Here is a 21,841-nt window from a genome sequence, read left to right as displayed (position 1 = left end):
TTTATAGAGAAATATAAGGTATGTGTTCGGCACTTTCCTTGAGCCCCAATTGTTTACGCTGATTTACACCCATTTTATCTTTGATGTATTCTAATGAGATTCTCAGGAAATTTGAGTATAACTTGAAATCGGCAGAAGACGCATTTTTGGGTCTAATTTCCGGGTTGTGCCCAGGAAGGAAATTCCAGCCCATTGTTCCCGTGGGTGTTATCTTTACGCAGCCGTTAACCCGTGTATTTATTTTAAATGTGCATTAATCGCACATACAGGACTGTAGTGTGAACACGCGAGGTTCCCTGAGCAGAGGTTTTCCCCAACATTTTTTTCAACTTTAAGGTTCCTTTTCCCACATTCCATTGCCTAATTGTCACTATATTCGGCGTTGTTTAAAACAACACATTTACAGTTTCCTTAGAAATAACAAACGGATAACATCGTCAAAACTTAATTACGATGGTGTTACACATTGGCCTGTAATCATTCATCCAGCAACACATGAGGCAATAGCCTCAAACTTTAATTTTCTCAAGATCCCCATCTCCATCGTAGAACTCAACCACAGGAACTTGGCAACAGGAGGAGGACCACACCAACAACAACTTATATTTATATAGCGCCTTTAACATAGTAAAATGTCCCAAGGCGCTTCACGGGAGTGTTATAAAACAGCATTCAGCCCCTCGAACCTGCTCCGCCATTTAATCAGATCAGGGTTGATGTGAACCTCAACTCCATTTACCTGCCTTTGCTCCACATCCCTCGAGGTTAAAGGGATTAAGGGATATGGGGAGAAGGCAGGAACAGGGGACTGAGTCCGCATTGAATGGCGGAACAGGCTCGAGGGGCCGAATGGCCTACTCCTGTTCCTATCTTCTATGTTTCTATGATACTCTTACCCAACAATCCATCCATCTCAGTGTGGGAAGCTCCAACTGACCCCCAGCATCCACAGCCTTTTGAGGGAGAGAGTTCCAGATTTCCACCCCCCTTTGAGTGAAGAAATGATTCCTGAATTTGTTCCTGAACGGCCTGGCTCTAATTTTAAGATCATGTCCCCTCTTGTTCTTGATTCCCCCACCAGAGGAAATGGTTTCTCCGTATCTACCCTCTCGAAACCTTTAAAACATTTTAACCACCTCGATCAGATCACCCCTCAATCTTCTAAACTCAAAGGAATACAAGCCAGGTTTATGCAGCCTGTCCTCATAATTTAACCCCCTAAGCCCCGGTATCGTGCTGGTGAATCAGTGCTGCACCCCCTCCAAGGCGGATATATCCTTCCTGAGGTGCGGCTCCCAAAAACCTCATTTGGGATCTGACCAAGGCTCTGTAAAGCTGAAGCACAACTTCCTCTCCTTTTGTATTCCAGCCCCCTTGAAATAAAGACCAACAATCCTTTTTGATTACTCAACCAACCAATCACTACTGCCTCCAGCAACCTACTTGACACCATCTTGAGTTTAAAAAAACATAAAGAAAGAAAGGCTTGCATTTCTATAGCACCTTTCAGGACCTCAGGGTGTCCCAAAGTGCTTTACAGCCAATGAAGTACTTTTTTTGGAGCGCAGTCACTGTTGCAATGTAGGAAACGCGGCAGCCAATCTGCGCACAGCAAGCTCCCACAATCAACAATGTGATAATGACCAGATAATCTGTTTTAGTGATGTTGATTGAAGGATAAATATTGGCCCCCGGACAACAGAGAGAACTCCTCCTGCTCTTCTTCAACTGGACCTTTTACAACCTTATGTCCACCTGAGAGGGCAAACGGGGCCTCAGTTTAATGTTTCATCTGAAAAGCGGCACCTCCGACAGTGCAGCACCCCCTCAGTACTGGCACTGGGAGTATCAGCCTGGATTCTTGAGCTCAAGTCTCTGGAGTGGGACTTGAACCCACGACCGCCTGACCCAGTGGCGAGAGAGAGTGCTGCCCAATGAGACACGCGCCAAGGAAGCATGGCGATGGCGTGAGTCCACGCTGGCTTGCCAGCCAATCGGATCATGCTTTCACACGCTACTTAGCCAAGAAAAAAATTGCATTTAAAAAAAAATGGCATCCCACATCTGTCCTCTGCAGAGACGGAGAAGGTGCAATGTTACGGTGGGGATGAGCATTGCAGCAACTCACAAACCTTGCATGGGTTAAACATTCAAATTCAAATATCCCTGCACACTTGCACAGTGAGTGATAACCTTCTACAAACACAGGCCACGCACACTCACACATGACATGACATGACACACAAAAAAATACATCGTCATGACCCATTTAAAAGAAGGCTTCTCTTCACAATGAAACCTCAGCTCCTCCGTATCCCTGCTGCAGGCATTGTTAAGGAGCACAGTGGAGAAAGCTCAGTCTGTCTCTCTCTGTGTGTGCACTGGCTGGCACTCAGCTGCCGCAGTCTCGCTGTACCTGAACTTGGGTCTGTGCAAAAAGGGGCCTTACCGCATTTTTCCTGGACTTGGTGTTGCTTCTCTGGACATTTGCTTCTGCCATATCTCTGACATCTACTTGCCCTACTGACTGTCCCGACAAGTATGGATGCAATGTGGCCCACGGTAGTTATATATATGTACAGCTGGCACACGATACTCAAGGCAAATCTCCTGCTATGTTCCAACAGCACAGCCTGTCACTGACTGCGAAAAAAAAAAGCACCGACTGCCTTATTCTAGCCTTGCGTTCTTCCAGCGGCTCCCAGGGGTAATTTTAATTTATTAGCCAACACGTTCTGGTCCATCAATAGTCCCCCACTCGATCCGGAAAATCTTCTTCTGTCCTGGCCCGGACACTGATCACAGCAGCGATCCCAGTTGGAAACCTGCACCTTAACACAGGACAGGAAAGCAGTTCCCTTTATTTTTTTTTGCAGTGGAGATGTCCCACTCCCGCCAATCTCCCGAATGCATCCTGACCGAGAGAGTTTCCCCCTCCCAACATAAATCCGTCAGGACACTTTTAAAACAATTTGCATGAACTATTCTGCAATACTTAAACCTTGTAATCCCTCAATTCTGATCAGAGAATATTTCCCAGAACTTTGTTTTTAAGAGAGCCCAAATGTACATTATTATTAAAAAAAAATTCATATATGTATTTATTATCCCATAAAATTTAAATAACATTGACTGATTATTTTACAAATATTTACAAAAAAAAGCTTGAGCGCAGCAGAGGGGGGGGGGCGGTGGGGGGGGCGGGATAATAATAAAAAAAGCAAAATACTGCGGATGCTGGAAATCTGAAATAACAACTGAAAACGCTGGAAAAACTCAGCAGGCCAGGGCAGCATCCGTGGAGAGAGAAACAGAGTTAACGTTTCAGGTCGATGACCTTTCGTCAGAACTGGAAAAAGTTGGAGATGGAACAGGGGAGGAAAGAACAAAAGGGAAGGTCTGTGATAGGGTGGAAGGCAGGAGAGATTAAATGACAGGAAGGGATGGTGCAAGGCAAAAGGAGATGGTAATGGGACAAGTAAAGAAACAAAAGATGAGTCTAGATGAGGTGTGAATGGCGATGGCAGAATGATCAACAGCTGCCATGTGAGAGAGAAAAAAATAGGGGCCGAGGTTATAGTCTGAAATTGTTGAACTCGATGTTGAGTCCAGAAGGCTGTAAAGTGCCGAATCGAAATTAATAATAACATGGACATCAGTCAGTCAGTTCACTGCCTTCCTCAGGGGCAGATTCTTTCTGGGTTTCTAGCTCCCTCCAGCAGGGCGGAGTAGGATGCACCGCTTCAAGCTCCAGATTCCTCGCAGTTGGTAAAAGTGCAAACAGCTGCTGGAGGTTGTTCCAGGTGTGAAACATAGAAACATAGAGATAGGAACAGGAGTAGGCCATTCGGCCCTTCGAGCCTGCTCCGCCATTCAATGAGATCATGGCTGATCTTCGTCTGAGATCATAGCTGATCTTACCAGTTCAGTACCCCGTCCCCGCCTTTTCTCCGTAACCCTTAATCCCCTTAGCCTTCAGAAATATATCCAATTCTCTCTTGAAAATATTTATTGAATTAGCCTTCACAGCCCTCTGTGGCAGGGAATTCCACAGGCTCACCACTCTTTGAGTGAAGAAATTCTTCCTCATCTCTGTTTTAAATGATTTGCCCACTATTTTTAGACTGTGGCCCCTGGTTCTGTGCTCCCCGGCCATTGGAAACATTCTCTCTGAATTCAGCCTGTCCAGGCCTGCCATAATTTTATATGTTTCGATGAGATCCCCTCTCAATCTTCTAAACTCCAGTGAGTACAAGCCCAAACTATTTAATCTCTCTTCGTAGGTCATTCCCGCCATTCCAGGTATCAGCCTGGTGAATCGCCGTTGCACTCTTTCCATGGCAAGAACATCCTTCCGCAGATGGGGCGACCAAAACTGTACACAATACTCCAGATGCGGTCTCACCAGCACCTTGTACAGCTGTAGTAAGGTATCCCTATTCCTATACTCGAACCCCCTTGATATGAAGGCCAACATACCATTTGCCTTCTTAATCGCCTGTTGCACCTGCATGCTCTCCTTCAGTGACTGGTGCACAAGAACACCCAGGTCCCTCTGCACTTCCCCATCTCCCAATCTATTGCCATTTAGATAATAATCTACCCTCCTGTTTTTACCCCCAAAGTGGATAACCTCGCATTTATCCACATTATAGTGCATCTGCCACGTATCCGCCCATTCCCCCAACCTGTCCAAATCGCACTGTAGCCTCCTGACATCCTCATCAGAGCCCACCCCTCCTCCTAGTTTAGTGTCGTCAGCGAATTTGGAAATATTGCATCCAATTCCCTGATCCAGATCATTTATATATATTGTGAACAGCTGGGGTCCCAGGACAGATCCTTGCGGCACCCCGCTGGTCACTGCCTGCCACTCCGAAAACGAGCCGTTTATTCCAACTCTCTGTTTTCTATCCGCCAGCCAGTTCTCTATCCACGTTAATACTTTGCCCCCAATCCCATGAGCCTTAATTTTGCATGATAATCTTTTGTGTGGAACCTTATCGAAGGCTTTCTGGAAGTCAAGGTACACCACATCCACTGGCTCTCCCCCATCTATTTTACCAGTTACTTCCTCAAAAAATTCCAGCAGATTAGTCAAACACGATTTACCCTTTGTAAATCCATGTTGACTCTGTCCGATCCTTTCCCCATTTGTCAAGTGCTCCGCTATTTTATCGTTAATAATGGACTCTAGCATTTTGCCCACAACCGATGTAAGGCTTACTGGTCTATAATTCCCTGCTTTCTCTCTACCCCCCTTTTTAAATATTGGGGTAACATTAGCTACCCTCCAATCCACGGGTACTGTTCCCGAGTCAATGGAGTTCCGGAAGATGATCCTTAGAGCATCTGCTATCTCCAGGGCCACCTCCTTAAGTACCCTAGGATGTAGTTTATCAGGCCCCGGGGATTTGTCAGCCTTCAGTCCCCTCAACTTACCCAACACCATATCCCTAGAGATACTAATTTCTGTCAGCTCCTCCCTCTCGTTAGTCCCTATGTTTGCCGATATTCCTGGGAGGTTATTTGTGTCCTCCTTTGTGAATACAGAACCAAAGTATGAGTTTAATTGGTCTGCCATTTCCTTATTCTCCATTATATATTCTCCCGAATCGGACTGCAAGGGACCGACTTGGGATTTTACCAGTCTTTTCCTCCTGATATACCGATAAAAGCTTTTGCAGTCTGTCTTTATGTTTGCTGCAAGTTTACTTTCGTATTCTATTTTCCCCTTCCTGATTAATCCCTTTGTCCTCTTTTGCTGTATCCTGTACTGCCCCCAATCTTCCGGTCTGGTGCTTTTTTTTGCCAGTTGATATGCCCTTTTTTTTGATTTTATGCTGTCCCTAATTTCCCTCGTTATCCTTGTCTGTGCTACATTTCTCATGCTTCTCTGACAGGTCAAGACACTCTGTTCCTTTTACTGAATAATAAAATGGGCCTAATTGGCGAATTTTACAGAGTTCAACTGGTTAGCTAAGATTTGGCATCGGGGTGCGCTTTCCACTGAATACTTTCAGGTCAGCCGCACCCACTGTAGTACCTGTTATGCCTGTAAGTGGTGCTGCGCTGGGAGTTTTCATTGTTAAGGCAGTCACACCTGGTCTGTCACAGACTGTATAGGTGCATTCTTTTAAAATATTCATTTAAACACATTTTTTCATGTTTTGGATCTTGCATTATTACTTTTTTTTGGGCCTTCAAGAGGTCGCCTCCTCAAGCCCTAACTATCAACTTGAGGGAGAACATAAGAACATAAGACATACATAGAAACATAGAAGATAGGAGCAGGAGTAGGCCATTCGGCCCCTCAAGCCTGCTCCGCCATTCAATGTGATCATGGCTGATCATCCAAATTCAGTACCCTGTCCCTGCCTTCTCCCCATATCCCTTGATCCCTTTAGCCTCAAGAAATATATCCAACTCTTTCTTGAATATATTTAATGAACTGGCCTCCACCGCCCTCTGTGGCAGAGAATTCCACAGGTTCACCACTCTCTGGGTGAAGAAATTTCTCCTCATTTCAGTCCTAAATGGCTTACCCCTTATCCTTAGACTATGACCCCTGGTTCTGGACTCCCCAGCCATCAGAAACATCCTTCCTGCATCTAGTCTGTCCAGACCTGACAGAATTTTATAGGTTTCGATGAGATCCCCTCACAATCTTCTAAACCCCAGTGAGTATAAGCCCAATCGACACAATCTCTCCTCATACGTCATTCCTGCCATCCCAGGTATCAGCCTGGTGAATCTTCGCTGCACTCCCTCCATGGCAAGAACGTCCTTCCTCAGGTAAGGTGACCAAAACTGTACACAATACTCAAGGTGCGGTCTCACCAAAGCCCTGTACAAATGTAGCAAGACATCCTTGTTCCTCTACTCGAACCCTCTCGCTACGAAGGCCAACATACCATTTGCCTTCTTAACCGCCTGCTGCACCTGCATGCTTACCTTCAGCGACTGGTGCACAAGAACACCCAGGTCTCTTTGCACTTCCCCTTCTCTCAATCTATTGCCATTCAAATAATAATCTGCCTTCCTGTTTTTGCCACCAAAGTGGATAACCTCACATTTATCCACATTATAGTGCATTTGCCATGTTTCTGCCCAATCACCCAACCTGTCCAAATCGTACTGGAGTTTCACGACATCCTCCTCACAGCTTACCCTCCCACCCAGCTTTGTGTCATCTGCAAATTTGGAGATATTACATCCAATTCCCTCGTCCAGATCATTAATATATATTGTGAACAGCTGGGGTCCTAGGACCGATCCTTGCAGGAGCAGGAGTAGGCCATTTGGCCCTTCGAGCCTGCTCCACCATTCAATGAGATCATGGCTGATCTTCTGCCTCAATTCCATTCACCGGCCCTATCGCCATATCCCTTGATGCCCTCACTAGTCAGAAATCTATCGACTTCTGTTTTGAATATACCCAATGACTGAGCCTCCACAGCCCTCTGGGGTAGAGACTTCCAAAGATTCACCACCCTCTGTGTGAAGAAATTTCTTCTCATCTCAGTCCTGAATGGCCTTCCCTTTATCCTGAGGCTGTGGCCCCTGGCTCTAGACTCCCCTGCCAAGGGAAACATTCTCCCAGCATCCACCTTATCAAGCCCTGTAATAATTTTGTATGCTTCAATGAGATCCCCTCTCATTCTTCTGAATTCAAGAGAATACAGGCCTAGTTTACTCAATCTCTTCTCATACGACAGTCTCGCCATCCCAGGAATCAATCTCGTGAACCTTCGTTGCACTCCCTCTATGGCAAGTATATCCTTCCTTAGGTGAGGAGACCAAAATTGTACACAGTACTCCAGGTGTGGTCTCACCAAGGCCCTATATAATTGGAGTAAGACTTCTTTGCTCCTGTACTCAAATCCTCTTATAATGAAGGCCAGCATACCATTTGCCTTCCTAATGGCTTGCTGCACCTGTACATTCACTTTCAGTGACTCATGTACAAGGAGCTCTGAAGTTCGTGCCTGCGGGGGCCCTCTTCAGCTCCTCGCCCCAGGACAAGGTGTCTCAGTGCCTGTCCATGGTTAGTGCATAGTATTTACAGCACAGAAACAGGCCATTCGGCCCAACTGGTCCATGCCAGTGTTTGTGCTCCACACGAGCCTCCTCCCACTCCTCTTCATCTCACCCCATCAGCATATCCTTCTATTCCTTTCTCCCTCATGTGTTTATCTAGCTTCCCCTTAAATGTATCTCTGCTATTCACCTCAACCACTCCCTGTGGTAGCGAGTTCCACATTCTCACCACCCTCTGGGTAAAGAAGTTAAAGTTTAAAGTGCAGCTGAAATGGTTTATTTGCCCTGTTGTGTTTTTGTCCAGATGCTGATCGGGTATCCAGGCCCTACCTGCCAACTATAACAACCATCTCCTGCGACATCTGAAATCAGGCCTTCTCCACTCTTTTGGCCCCTCCCAATGTAACTCATTCACTTTCAAGCATTTTTTGAATAGATTACCAAGACTTTTTTTTAATGTCATTCTTTTAATTACTTTTCTCCCCTGAGATCAGCGCTCCTGGCCCAACCTGGACTTACCAGCCCTGACTCCCACCTCAATCAGCTCCCAAGTCATAGCAACCAAAACCTTCGCCCTCTGTCTTTGAATTTGAATAGTTTGCAAATCCCTCCATGGCCCTCGCCCCTCCCTACCTCTGTGACCTCCTCCGGCCCTACAACCCTCCGAGATCTCTGCGCTCCTCCAATTCTGGCCTCTTGCACATCCCCGATTTTCTTCGCCCCACCATTGGTGCCTTCAGCTGCCTGGGTCCTAAATTCTGGAATTCCCTCCCTAAACCTCTCCGCCTCTCTCTCCCCCTTTAAGACACTCCTTAAAACCTAACTTTTTGACCAAGCTTTTGGTCACCTGTCCTAATACAGGAAACTTCCGATTAACCGGCCACTAAATAACCGGAAATGTCGGTTAACCGGCAAAATTCAGGAGTCGGTTCAGATAACTTTTTTTACTTTTAGTTACTTTTTTTTACTCATTTCTGGCTGTGCAAGCGACTAACTGAAGCTGTTGCTAAGCTACAGAGACGCTTGCAAGCTGTGCTGATTGCTTTGAAGCTGTTGCTAAGCAACAGGGTTTGTTGCTTTAGACGGAGCGCTGAGCTCCATATCTTTTAACTATAGCGCTCGATTCTCCGGTGTTGTTGATAGACCGGCACCAGCTCGGTCCCGTCCGTGCCAGATACCAGAAAGTTTCCTGTATTTCCTTTTGTGACTTGATGTCAAATTTTGTTTGATAAAGCTCTTGTGGTGCGCCTTGGGACATTTTACCACGTTAAAGGTGCTATATAAATACAGGTTGTTGTTGTTTCCCCTATAAATTAAAAAAACAATTTCACCATTTCTTAAGCCCTCAATTCTCTCACAAAACATTTTCACATCTATTATAAATAGGATAGCACATATTCATTTCAATACTAATTAAATGCTGCTCACATCCAATTCATATTACAGATACTGTGATTGCACAGCATCAGTTATCTTACTTTCATTAGTGAGCAATTAATATTGCAATCTATAGTTTACAAATATTCCTAAATAACAGTAGGATAGAATGCTCGAGATCATGAGCAACAGGACAAATCAATGGGTATTTGTTTTTCTTATTCACCGGATGTGGGCATCGCTGCCAAGTCCAGCGTTTATTGCCCATCGCTAATTGGCCCTGGGTGGTGAGCCGCTTTCTTGACAACTGAGTGTCTTGCTAGGCCATTTCAGAGGGCAGTTTAAGAGTCAACTATATTGCTGTGGGTCTGGAGTCACATATAGGCCAGATCGGGTAAGGGCGGCAGATTTCCTTCCCTAAAGGACATCAGTGAACCAGATGGGTTTTTATGACAATCCGGTAGTTTCATGGTAGGATTTGAACTCACGTCTCTGGATCATTAGTCCAGGACTCTGGATTACTAGGTCCAGTAACAGAACCACTACGCTACCGTTCCGTATCACTGTAACACTCCCAGACCACTGAAATCAATGGGTATCACTGTAACACTCCCAAACCACTGAAATCAATGGGTATCACTGTAACACTCCCAGACCACTGAAATCAATGGGTATCACTGTAACACTCCCAGACCATTGAAATCAATGGGTATCACTGTAACACTCCCAGACCACTGAAATCAATGGGTATCACTGTAACACTCCCAAACCACTGAAATCAATGGGTATCACTGTAACACTCCCAGACCACTGAAATCAATGCGTATCACTGTAACACTCCCAGACCATTGAAATCAATGGGTATCACTGTAACACTCCCAGACCACTGAAATCAATGGGTATCACTGTAACACTCCCAGACCATTGAAATCAATGGGTATCACTGTAACACTCCCAGACCACTGAAATCAATGGGTATCACTGTAACACTCCCAGACCATTGAAATCAATGGGTATCACTGTAACACTCCCAGACCATTGAAATCAATGGGTATCACTGTAACACTCCCAGACCATTGAAATCAATGGGTATCACTGTAACACTCCCAGACCACTGAAATCAATGGGTATCACTGTAACACTCCCAGACCACTGAAATCAATGGGTATCACTGTAACACTCCCAGACCATTGAAATCAATGGGTATCACTGTAACACTCCCAGACCACTGAAATCAATGGGTATTACTGTAACACTCCCAGACCACTGAAATCAATGGGTATCACTGTAACACTCCCAGACCACTGAAATCAATGGGTATCACTGTAACACTCCCAGACCATTGAAATCAATGGGTATCACTGTAACACTCCCAGACCACTGAAATCAATGGGTATCACTGTAACACTCCCAGACCACTGAAATCAATGGGTATCACTGTAACACTCCCAGACCACTGAAATCAATGGTATCACTGTAACACTCCCAGACCACTGAAATCAATGGGTATCACAGCAACACTCCCAGACCACTGAAGTCAATGGGTATCACTGTAACACTCCCAGACCACTGAAATCAATGGGTATCACTGTAACACTCCCAGACCACTGAAATCAATGGGTATCACTGTAACACTCCCAGGTCATTGAAATCAATGGGTATCACAGTAACACACCCAGACCACTGAAATCAATGGGTATCACAGCAACACTCCCAGACCACTGAAGTCAATGGGTATCACTGTAACACTCCCAGACCATTGAAATCAATGGGTATCACTGTAACACACCCAGACCACTGAAATCAATGGGTATCACTGTAACACTCCCAGGTCATTGAAATCAATGGGTATCACTGTAACACTCCCAGACCATTGAAATCAATGGGTATCACTGTAACACTCCCAGACCATTGAAATCAATGGGTATCACAGTAACACTCCAAGACCACTGAAATCAATGGGTATCACTGTAACACTCCCAGACCATTGAAATCAATGGGTATCACAGTAACACTCCGAGACCATTGAAATCAATGGGTATCACTGTAACACTCCCAGGTCATTGAAATCAATGGGTATCACTGTAACACACCCAGACCATTGAAATCAATGGGTATTACTGTAACACTCCCAGACCATTGAAATCAATGGGTATCAATGTAACACTCCCAGACCACTGAAATCAATGGGTATCACTGTAACACTCCCAGACCATTGAAATCAATGGGTATCACTGTAACACTCCGAGACCACTGAAATCAATGGGTATCACTGTAACACTCCCAGACCACTGAAATCAATGGGTATCACTGTAACACTCCCAGACCACTGAAATCAATGGGTATCACTGTAACACTCCCAGACCATTGAAATCAATGGGTATCACTGTAACACTCCCAGACCATTGAAATCAATGGGTATCACTGTAACACACCCAGACCACTGAAATCAATGGGTATCACTGTAACACTCCCAGACCATTGAAATCAATGGGTATCACTGTAACACTCCCAGACCACTGAAATCAATGGGTATCACTGTAACACTCCCAGACCATTGAAATCAATGGGTATCACTGTAACACTCCCAGACCATTGAAATCAATGGGTATCACTGTAACACAACCAGACCACTGAAATCAATGGGTATCACTGTAACACTCCCAGACCATTGAAATCAATGGGTATCACTGTAACACACCCAGACCATTGAAATCAATGGGTATCACTGTAACACTCCCAGACCACTGAAATCAATGGGTATCACTGTAACACTCCCAGACCATTGAAATCAATGGGTATCACTGTAACACTCCCAGACCACTGAAATCAATGGGTATCACTGTAACACTCCCAGACCATTGAAATCAATGGGTATCACTGTAACACTCCCAGACCATTGAAATCAATGGGTATCACTGTAACACTCCCAGACCACTGAAATCAATGGGTATCACTGTAACACTCCCAGACCACTGAAATCAATGGGTATCACTGTAACACACCCAGACCACTGAAATCAATGGGTATCACTGTAACACTCCCAGACCATTGAAATCAATGGGTATCACTGTAACACTCCCAGACCATTGAAATCAATGGGTATCACTGTAACACTCCCAGACCACTGAAATCAATGGGTATCACTGTAACACTCCCAGACCACTGAAATCAATGGGTATCACTGTAACACTCCCAGACCACTGAAGTCAATGGGTATCACTGTAACACTCCCAGACCATTGAAATCAATGGGTATCACTGTAACACTCCCAGACCACTGAAATCAATGGGTATCACTGTAACACTCCCAGACCATTGAAATCAATGGGTATCACTGTAACACTCCCAGACCATTGAAATCAATGGGTATCACTGTAACACTCCCAGACCACTGAAGTCAATGGGTATCACTGTAACACTCCCAGACCATTGAAATCAATGGGTATCACTGTAACACTCCCAGATCACTGAAATCAATGGGTATCACTGTAACACTCCCAGACCATTGAAATCAATGGGTATCACTGTAACACTCCCAGACCACTGAAGTCAATGGGTATCACTGTAACACTCCCAGATCACTGAAATCAATGGGTATCACTGTAACACTCCCAGATCACTGAAATCAATGGGTATCACTGTAACACTCCCAGACCATTGAAATCAATGGGTATCACTGTAACACTCCCAGACCATTGAAATCAATGGGTATCACTGTAACACTCCCAGACCATTGAAATCAATGGGTATCACTGTAACACTCCCAGATCACTGAAGTCAATGGGTATCACTGTAACACTCCCAGACCATTGAAATCAATGGGTATCACTGTAACACTCCCAGACCACTGAAATCAATGGGTATCACTGTAACACTCCCAGATCACTGAAATCAATGGGTATCACTGTAACACTCCCAGACCACTGAAATCAATGGGTATCACTGTAACACTCCCAGATCACTGAAATCAATGGGTATCACTGTAACACACCCAGACAATTGAAATCAATGGGTATCACTGTAACACTCCCAGACCACTGAAATCAATGGGTATCACTGTAACACTCCCAGATCACTGAAATCAATGGGTATCACTGTAACACTCCCAGACCATTGAAATCAATGGGTATCACTGTAACACTCCCAGACCACTGAAGTCAATGGGTATCACTGTAACACTCCCAGACCATTGAAATCAATGGGTATCACTGTAACACTCCCAGACCATTGAAATCAATGGGTATCACTGTAACACTCCCAGACCACTGAAGTCAATGGGTATCACTGTAACACTCCCAGACCATTGAAATCAATGGGTATCACTGTAACACTCCCAGACCATTGAAATCAATGGGTATCACTGTAACACTCCCAGACCACTGAAGTCAATGGGTATCACTGTCACACTCCCAGACCACTGAAATCAATGGGTATCACTGTAACACTCCCAGACCATTGAAATCAATGGGTATCACTGTAACACTCCCAGATCACTGAAATCAATGGGTATCACTGTAACACTCCCAGACCACTGAAATCAATGGGTATCACTGTAATACTCCCAGACCACTGAAATCAATGGGTATCACTGTAACACTCCCAGACCATTGAAATCAATGGGTATCACTGTAACACTCCCAGACCATTGAAATCAACGGGTATCACTGTAACACTCCCAGACCATTGAAATCAATGGGTATCACTGTAACACTCCCAGACCACTGAAATCAATGGGTATCACTGTAACACTCCCAGACCACTGAAATCAATGGGTATCACTGTAACACTCCCAGACCACTGAAATCAATGGGTATCACTGTAACACTCCCAGACCACTGAAATCAATGGGTATCACTGTAACACACCCAGACCACTGAAATCAATGGGTATCACTGTAACACTCCCAGACCACTGAAATCAATGGGTATCACTGTAACACTCCCAGACCACTGAAATCAATGGGTATCACTGTAACACTCCCAGACCATTGAAATCAATGGGTATCACTGTAACACTCCCAGACCACTGAAGTCAATGGGTATCACTGTAACACTCCCAGACCATTGAAATCAATGGGTATCACTGTAACACTCCCAGACCATTGAAATCAATGGGTATCACTGTAACACTCCCAGACCATTGAAATCAATGGGTATTACTGTAACACTCCCAGTCCACTGAAATCAATGGGTATCACTGTAACACTCCCAGACCACTGAAATCAATGGGTATCACTGTAACACTCCCAGACCATTGAAATCAATGGGTATCACTGTAACACTCCCAGACCATTGAAATCAATGGGTATCACTGTAACACTCCCAGACCATTGAAATCAATGGGTATCACTGTAACACTCCCAGACCATTGAAATCAATGGGTATCACTGTAACACACCCAGACCATTGATATCAATGGGTATCACTGTAACACTCCCAGACCACTGAAATCAATGGGTATCACTGTAACACACCCAGACCACTGAAATCAATGGGTATCACTGTAACACTCCCAGACCATTGAAATCAATGGGTATCACTGTAACACTCCCAGACCACTGAAATCAATGGGTATCACTGTAACACTCCCAGACCACTGAAATCAATGGGTATCACTGTAACACTCCCAGACCATTGAAATCAATGGGTATCACTGTAACACTCCCAGACCATTGAAATCAATGGGTATCACTGTAACACTCCCAGACCACTGAAATCAATGGGTATCACTGTAACACTCCCAGACCATTGAAATCAATGGGTATCACTGTAACACTCACAGACCATTGAAATCAATGGGTATCACTGTCACACTCCCAGACCACTGAAGTCAATGGGTATCACTGTAACACTCCGAGGCCATTGAAATCAATGGGTATCACTGTAACACTCCCAGATCACTGAAATCAATGGGTATCAATGTAACACTCCCAGACCATTGAAATCAATGGGTATCACTGTAACACTCCCAGACCACTGAAATCAATGGGTATCACTGTAACGCTCCCAGACCACTGAAATCAATGGGTATCACTGTAACACTCCCAGACCATTGAAATCAATGGGTATCACTGTAACACTCCCAGACCACTGAAATCAATGGGTATCACTGTAACACTCCCAGATCACTGAAATCAATGGGTATCACTGTAACACTCACAGACCATTGAAATCAATGGGTATCACTGTAACACTCCCAGACCATTGAAATCAATGGGTATCACTGTAACACTCCCAGACCATTGAAATCAATGGGTATCACTGTAACACTCCCAGACCATTGAAATCAATGGGTATCACTGTAACACTCCCAGACCATTGAAATCAATGGGTATCACTGTAACACTCCCAGACCACTGAAATCAATGGGTATCACTGTAACACTCCCAGACCATTGAAATCAATGGGTATCACTGTAACACTCCCAGACCACTGAAATCAATGGGTATCACTGTAACACTCCCAGATCACTGAAATCAATGGGTATCACTGTAACACTCACAGACCATTGAAATCAATGGGTATCACTGTCACACTCCCAGACCACTGAAGTCAATGGGTATCACTGTAACACTCCCAGACCACTGAAATCAATGGGTATCACTGTAACACTCCCAGATCACTGAAATCAATGGGTATCACTGTAACACTCCCAGATCACTGAAATCAATGGGTATTACTGTAACACTCCCAGACCACTGAAATCAATGGGTATCACTGTAACACACCCAGACCACTGAAATCAATGGGTATCACTGTAACACTCCCAGACCATTGAAATCAATGGGTATCACTGTAACACTCCCAGACCATTGAAATCAATGGGTATCACTGTAACACTCCCAGACCACTGAAATCAATGGGTATCACTGTAACACTCCCAGACCATTGAAATCAATGGGTATCACTGTAACACTCCCAGATCATTGAAATCAATGGGTATCACTGTAACACTCCCAGACCACTGAAATCAATGGGTATCACTGTAACACTCCCAGACCATTGATATCAATGGGTACCACTGTAACACTCCGAGACCATTGAAATCAATGGGTATCACTGTAACACTCCCAGACCACTGAAATCAATGGGTATCACTGTAACACACCCAGACCACTGAAATCAATGGGTATCACTGTAACACTCCCAGACCATTGAAATCAATGGGTATCACTGTAACACTCCCAGACCACTGAAATCAATGGGTATCACTGTAACACTCCCAGACCATTGAAATCAATGGGTATCACTGTAACACACCCAGACCATTGAAATCAATGGGTATCACTGTAACACTCCCAGACCACTGAAGTCAATGGGTATTACTGTAACACTCCCAGACCATTGAAATCAATGGGTATCACTGTAACACTCCCAGACCATTGAAATCAATGGGTATCACTGTAACACTCCCAGACCACTGAAATCAATGGGTATCACTGTAACACTCCCAGACCATTGAAATCAATGGGTATCACAGAAACACTCCCAGACCACTGAAATCAATGGGTATCACTGTAACACTCCCAGACCATTGAAATCAATGGGTATCACTGTAACACTCCCAGACCATTGAAATCAATGGGTATCACTGTAACACTCCCAGACCATTGAAATCAATGGGTATCACTGTAACACACCCAGACCATTGAAATCAATGGGTATCACTGTAACACACCCAGACCACTGAAATCAATGGGTATCACTGTAACACTCCCAGACCATTGAAATCAATGGGTATTACTGTAACACTCCCAGACCACTGAAATCAATGGGTATCACTGTAACACTCGCAGACCATTGAAATCAATGGGTATCACTGTAACACACCCAGACCACTGAAATCAATGGGTATCACTGTAACACTCCCAGACCATTGAAATCAATGGGTATCACTGTAACACACCCAGACCACTGAAATCAATGGGTATCACTGTAACACACCCAGACCACTGAAATCAATGGGTATTACTGTAACACACCCAGACCACTGAAATCAATGGGTATCACTGTAACACTCCCAGACCACTGAAATCAATGGGTATCACTGTAACACACCCAGACCACTGAAATCAATGGGTATCACAGTAACACACCCAGACCACTGAAATCAATGGGTATCACTGTAACACTCCCAAACCACTGAAATCAATGGGTATCACTGTAACACACCCAGACCACTGAAATCAATGGGTATCACTGTAACACTCCCAAACCACTGAAATCAATGGGTATCACTGTAACACTCCCAGACCACTGAAATCAATGGGTATCACTGTAACACTCCCAGATCACTGAAATCAATGGGTATCACTGTAACACTCCCAGATCACTGAAATCAATGGGTATCACTGTAACACTCGCAGAACATTGAAATCAATGGGTATCACTGTAACACTCCCAGACCACTGAAATCAATGGGTATCACTGTAACACTCCCAGATCACTGAAATCAATGGGTATCACAGTAACACACCCAGATCACTGAAATCAATGGGTATCACTGTAACACTCCCAGATCACTGAAATCAATGGGTATCACTGTAACACTCCCAGACCACTGAAATCAATGGGTATCACTGTAACACTCCCAGACCATTGAAATCAATGGGTATCACTGTAACACTCCCAGACCATTGAAATCAATGGGTATCACTGTAACACTCCCAGATCACTGAAATCAATGGGTATTACTGTAACACACCCAGACCACTGAAATCAATGGGTATCACTGTAACACTCCGAGACCACTGAAATCAATGGGTATCACTGTAACACTCCCAGACCACTGAAATCAATGGGTATCACTGTAACACTCCCAGACCATTGAAATCAATGGGTATCACTGTAACACTCCCAGACCATTAAAACAATGGTTGGTGTCTATAAAAATTATGTGCTCTCGACTCTGGCCAATTTTCTAGCCTTTTTTGTCCGGCTGGTGGCTGGGCTGACGTGTCGTCTCTATGTCTCTGGAGGGAGGATGACTGAGTGGAGACTGGATTGAGGTTTTAAGATGCTGAGTGGAGTGGATAAAGGAGAGGCATGTTTATCGTACAGCCCCAAACGTGAGATATAGGCCTAGAAATTCAGTATCGCCACGTTTGGGGCGCTACAGCCGGGCGGTCGCTAAATTTAGTGCCACCCTCGCCGAAATTGAGTTGCATCGCCCCAAGAGGTTGCTGCTGCGCTAAAGCAGGCGGTGCACGACTATCCAAAGGTGCTAAGCCAGCGAGCCGAGGCGCTACCACCGAGGGCGGGCGCAGCGCAGGTGCGGCGAGTTATCGATTGCAGGCAGACACGCTGGCGCCGGTCAGCTCTTAAAGGGGGAGGGTCGATTTGGTTTGCTTCCATGCCCTACACACTGGAGCCCTGATTCTAGGCCTGGACAGACCTGCTTCAACAGTGTTACGCCCACGACCATGGAGAAGGCCAGGGAGCGAGCGCAGCGTTTCAGTGAGGGTCGCCCTGAAGGTTCTGGTTGGCGCAGTGGAGTGCCGGCGACCTATCCTTTTTCCGGACAGTGGCAGGAGGCCGCTGCCCAGCGAATATAGAAAAGCTTGGAGGGAGGTGGCACACAGAGTGACCTCCAGCAGCATGGTCCCTAGGACACCAACGCAATGCAGAAAGAAGTTCAACGACCTCACTCGGGTTGTCAGGGTGAGTACCCTTTCCAGTATCCTCTTCATCCCTGCATGTGCACCTCACTTTATGGCCAAAGGGTCCTGAAAGCCCCAATGCCCAGCCCTCATCCAACACCTATGGGACTCTCATGAAAATCACATGCACATTTACCACTTGACACACTGTCAGGGCTATTCCACCATGGGAGGCAGTGCAGGCAAGATCAGGGCTTGACACTGTCAGGGCTATTCCACCATGGGAGGCAGTGCAGGCAAGATCAGGGCTTGACACTGTCAGGGCTATTCCACGATGGGAGGCAGTGCAGGCAAGATCAGGGCTTGACACTGTCAGGGCTATTCCACCATGGGAGGCAGTGCAGGCACGATCAGGGTTTCACACTATACTCAGAGCCCGTCCTTTCTCTTGCAGGGCAAGCTGGCCCACAATAGGAGGCAGCAGCAACGGACTGGGGGAGGCCGTCCTGAACTTAAAGACCTCAGCGACCTGGAGCAGCGAGTGGAACGGGTTATGGCAGGCCGGCTGATTGGCCCCGTCGCCACTGGAGATGCCGACCCCGTTCTGGACAGCAATGGTAAGGTCGTCACCTTTATGACCTCTCTCTTTCCACTTGTGCCTCACACCAGCATCCTTTGCCACTCTCGAACCAATGCAGTGCATAGCAGCACTCATGCCTCCCTCGCTGCCACCCTGTCCTCACGCTAAAGCCACTCTTGTGCCTCCCTGCTTTCAGATGCTGATTCGCCAGGTGAGGAGGCGGGCCCTCAAGCTGGCACTGTGAGTGAATCGGAAAGCGAGGAGGAGGAAGAGGAAGCTGGACCATCAGTGCCACCCTCAGCCGAGGCAGCCCATGGCCATGATGGGGACACGTCTTCCCTGGAGGGGAGCAGGGGGGAAGGGTCTGAGGAGGGTGAAGCTCCGGGGCCCAGCGGGCTGCAGCGGGAGGGGTGGGGAAGCTCGGCGGCCTTCTCCCTGGAGGGTGAGTGTGGCCTCCAGTCCTGCTACAGTGAGCGCAGAGGAGGTGCGGCTCCTTGGTGAAATGGGCGCCCAGGCTGAGCGCTGGCACACTGAGCTCATGGCTGCAGTGGCAAGGATGCCTGACTCCATACAGTCACTGGCAAGGAGTGTACAGGACTTCATAGATACATAGATACATAGAAGATAGGAGCAGGAGTAGGCCATTCGGCCCTTCGTGCCTGCTCCGCCATTTAATGAGATCATGGCTGATCCTTTAATTCAGTATCCCGTCCCCGCCTTCTCTCCGTAACCCTTAACCCCTTTTGCCCGTAGAAATATATCTAATTCCCTCTTAAATATATTTAATGAGCTGGCGTACACTGCCCTCTGTGGCAATGAGTTCCACAGGTTCACCACTCTCTGAGTGAAGAAATTCCCCCTCATCTCTGTCCTAAATGGTTTAGCCCTTATCCTTAAATTATGTCCTCTAGTTCTGTTCTCACCCGCCAAGGGAAACATTCCTTCTGCATCCAGTCTGTCTAGACCTGTCAGAATTTTATACACTTCTATGAGGTCCCCTCTCAATCTTCTAAACTCCAGTGTGTACATCCCTAAACTACATAGTCTCTCCTCATAGGTCATTCCCGCCATTCCTGGTATCAGCCTGGTGAATCGCCGCTGCACCCCCTCCATGGCAAGAACATCCTTCCTCAGATGAGGCGACCAAAACTGTACACAGTACTCGAGGTGTGGTCTCACCAGTGCCCTGTACAGCTGCAGCAAGGTATCCCTGTTCCTGTATTCTAACCCTTTTGCTATGAAGGCCAGCATACCGTTTGCCTTCTTGACCGCCTGTTGCACCTGCATGCTCGCCTTCAGTGACTGGTGTACAAGAACACCCAGGTCTCTCTGTACTTCCCCCTCTCCCAATCTATTGCCATTTAAATAATAATTTGCCCTCCCGTTCCTGCACCCAAGGTGGATAACTTCGCACTTGTCCACATTATAGTGCATCTGCCATTTATCCGCCCAATCGCCCAGTCTGTCCAAATCGCTCTGGAGCTTCCTGGTCTCTTCCTCTGAGCCCACCCCACCTCCTAGTTTAGTGTCGTCTGCAAATTTGGAAATGCTGCATCCGACTCCCTGATCCAGGTCATTAATGTAAATTGTGAACAGCTGGGGGCCCAGGACAGATCCCTGTGGTACCCCACTTGTTACTGCCTGCCATTCAGAAAATGAGCCGTTTATTCCAACTCTCTGTTTTCTATCTGACAGCCAGTTCCCTATCCACGCCAAAACTTTCCCCTTTATCCCATGAGCCTCAATTTTCCATGCTAATCTTTTATGTGGGACCTTATCGAAGGCCTTTTGGAAGTCCAGGTACACCACATCTACTGGCTCTCCCCCATCTATTCTACCAGTTACTCCCTCAAAAAATTCCAATAGATTAGTCAAGCACGATTTACCCTTTGTAAATCCATGTTGACTCTGTCCTATCCTGTCCCCATTTGCTAAGTGCTCCGCTATTTCATCCTTAATGATGGACTCCAGCATTTTGCCCACAACTGATGTAAGGCTTACAGGTCTGTAATTACCTGCTTTTTCCCTACCCCCCTTTTTGAATAGTGGGGTAACGTTAGCTACCCTCCAATCCATCGGCACTGTTCCCGAGTCTAATGAATTCTGAAAAATCATCCTTAGTGCATCCGCTATCTCTAGGGCCACCTCCTTCAGTACCCTAGGATGCATGTTATCAGGCCCTGGGGATTTGTCCACCTTCAATCCCTTTAGCTTCCTTAACACCATATCCTTAGAGATATTGAT

General features: G+C 45.9%; 1 protein-coding gene across 8 annotated transcripts in view; it reads right to left on the bottom strand.

Moving 5' to 3' along the window:
- The window catches only part of mcf2a (MCF.2 cell line derived transforming sequence a), a 257,660-nt gene that overhangs the window by 137,802 nt on the left and 98,017 nt on the right, over nt 1-21,841 (bottom strand). Inside the window, exon 1 of one of the 8 annotated variants that reach the window (XM_086002198.1) lies at nt 2,450-2,620. The exons of the other annotated variants lie outside the window; for them this stretch is intronic. Within the exon in view, the coding sequence (XP_085858324.1) occupies nt 2,450-2,500 (51 nt within the window). The 5' untranslated portion in view covers nt 2,501-2,620. Of the gene's footprint in view, nt 1-2,449; nt 2,621-21,841 lie in introns of those variants that run through there. 8 annotated transcript variants of the gene reach the window in all.

This window comes from Somniosus microcephalus, chromosome 1, assembly GCF_052327205.1.
Source record: "Somniosus microcephalus isolate GS21.2 chromosome 1, FLI_Smic_1.0, whole genome shotgun sequence".
NCBI classification, from domain to species: Eukaryota; Metazoa; Chordata; class Chondrichthyes; order Squaliformes; family Somniosidae; genus Somniosus; species Somniosus microcephalus.
This window is presented reverse-complemented; position numbering and strand designations above follow the sequence as displayed.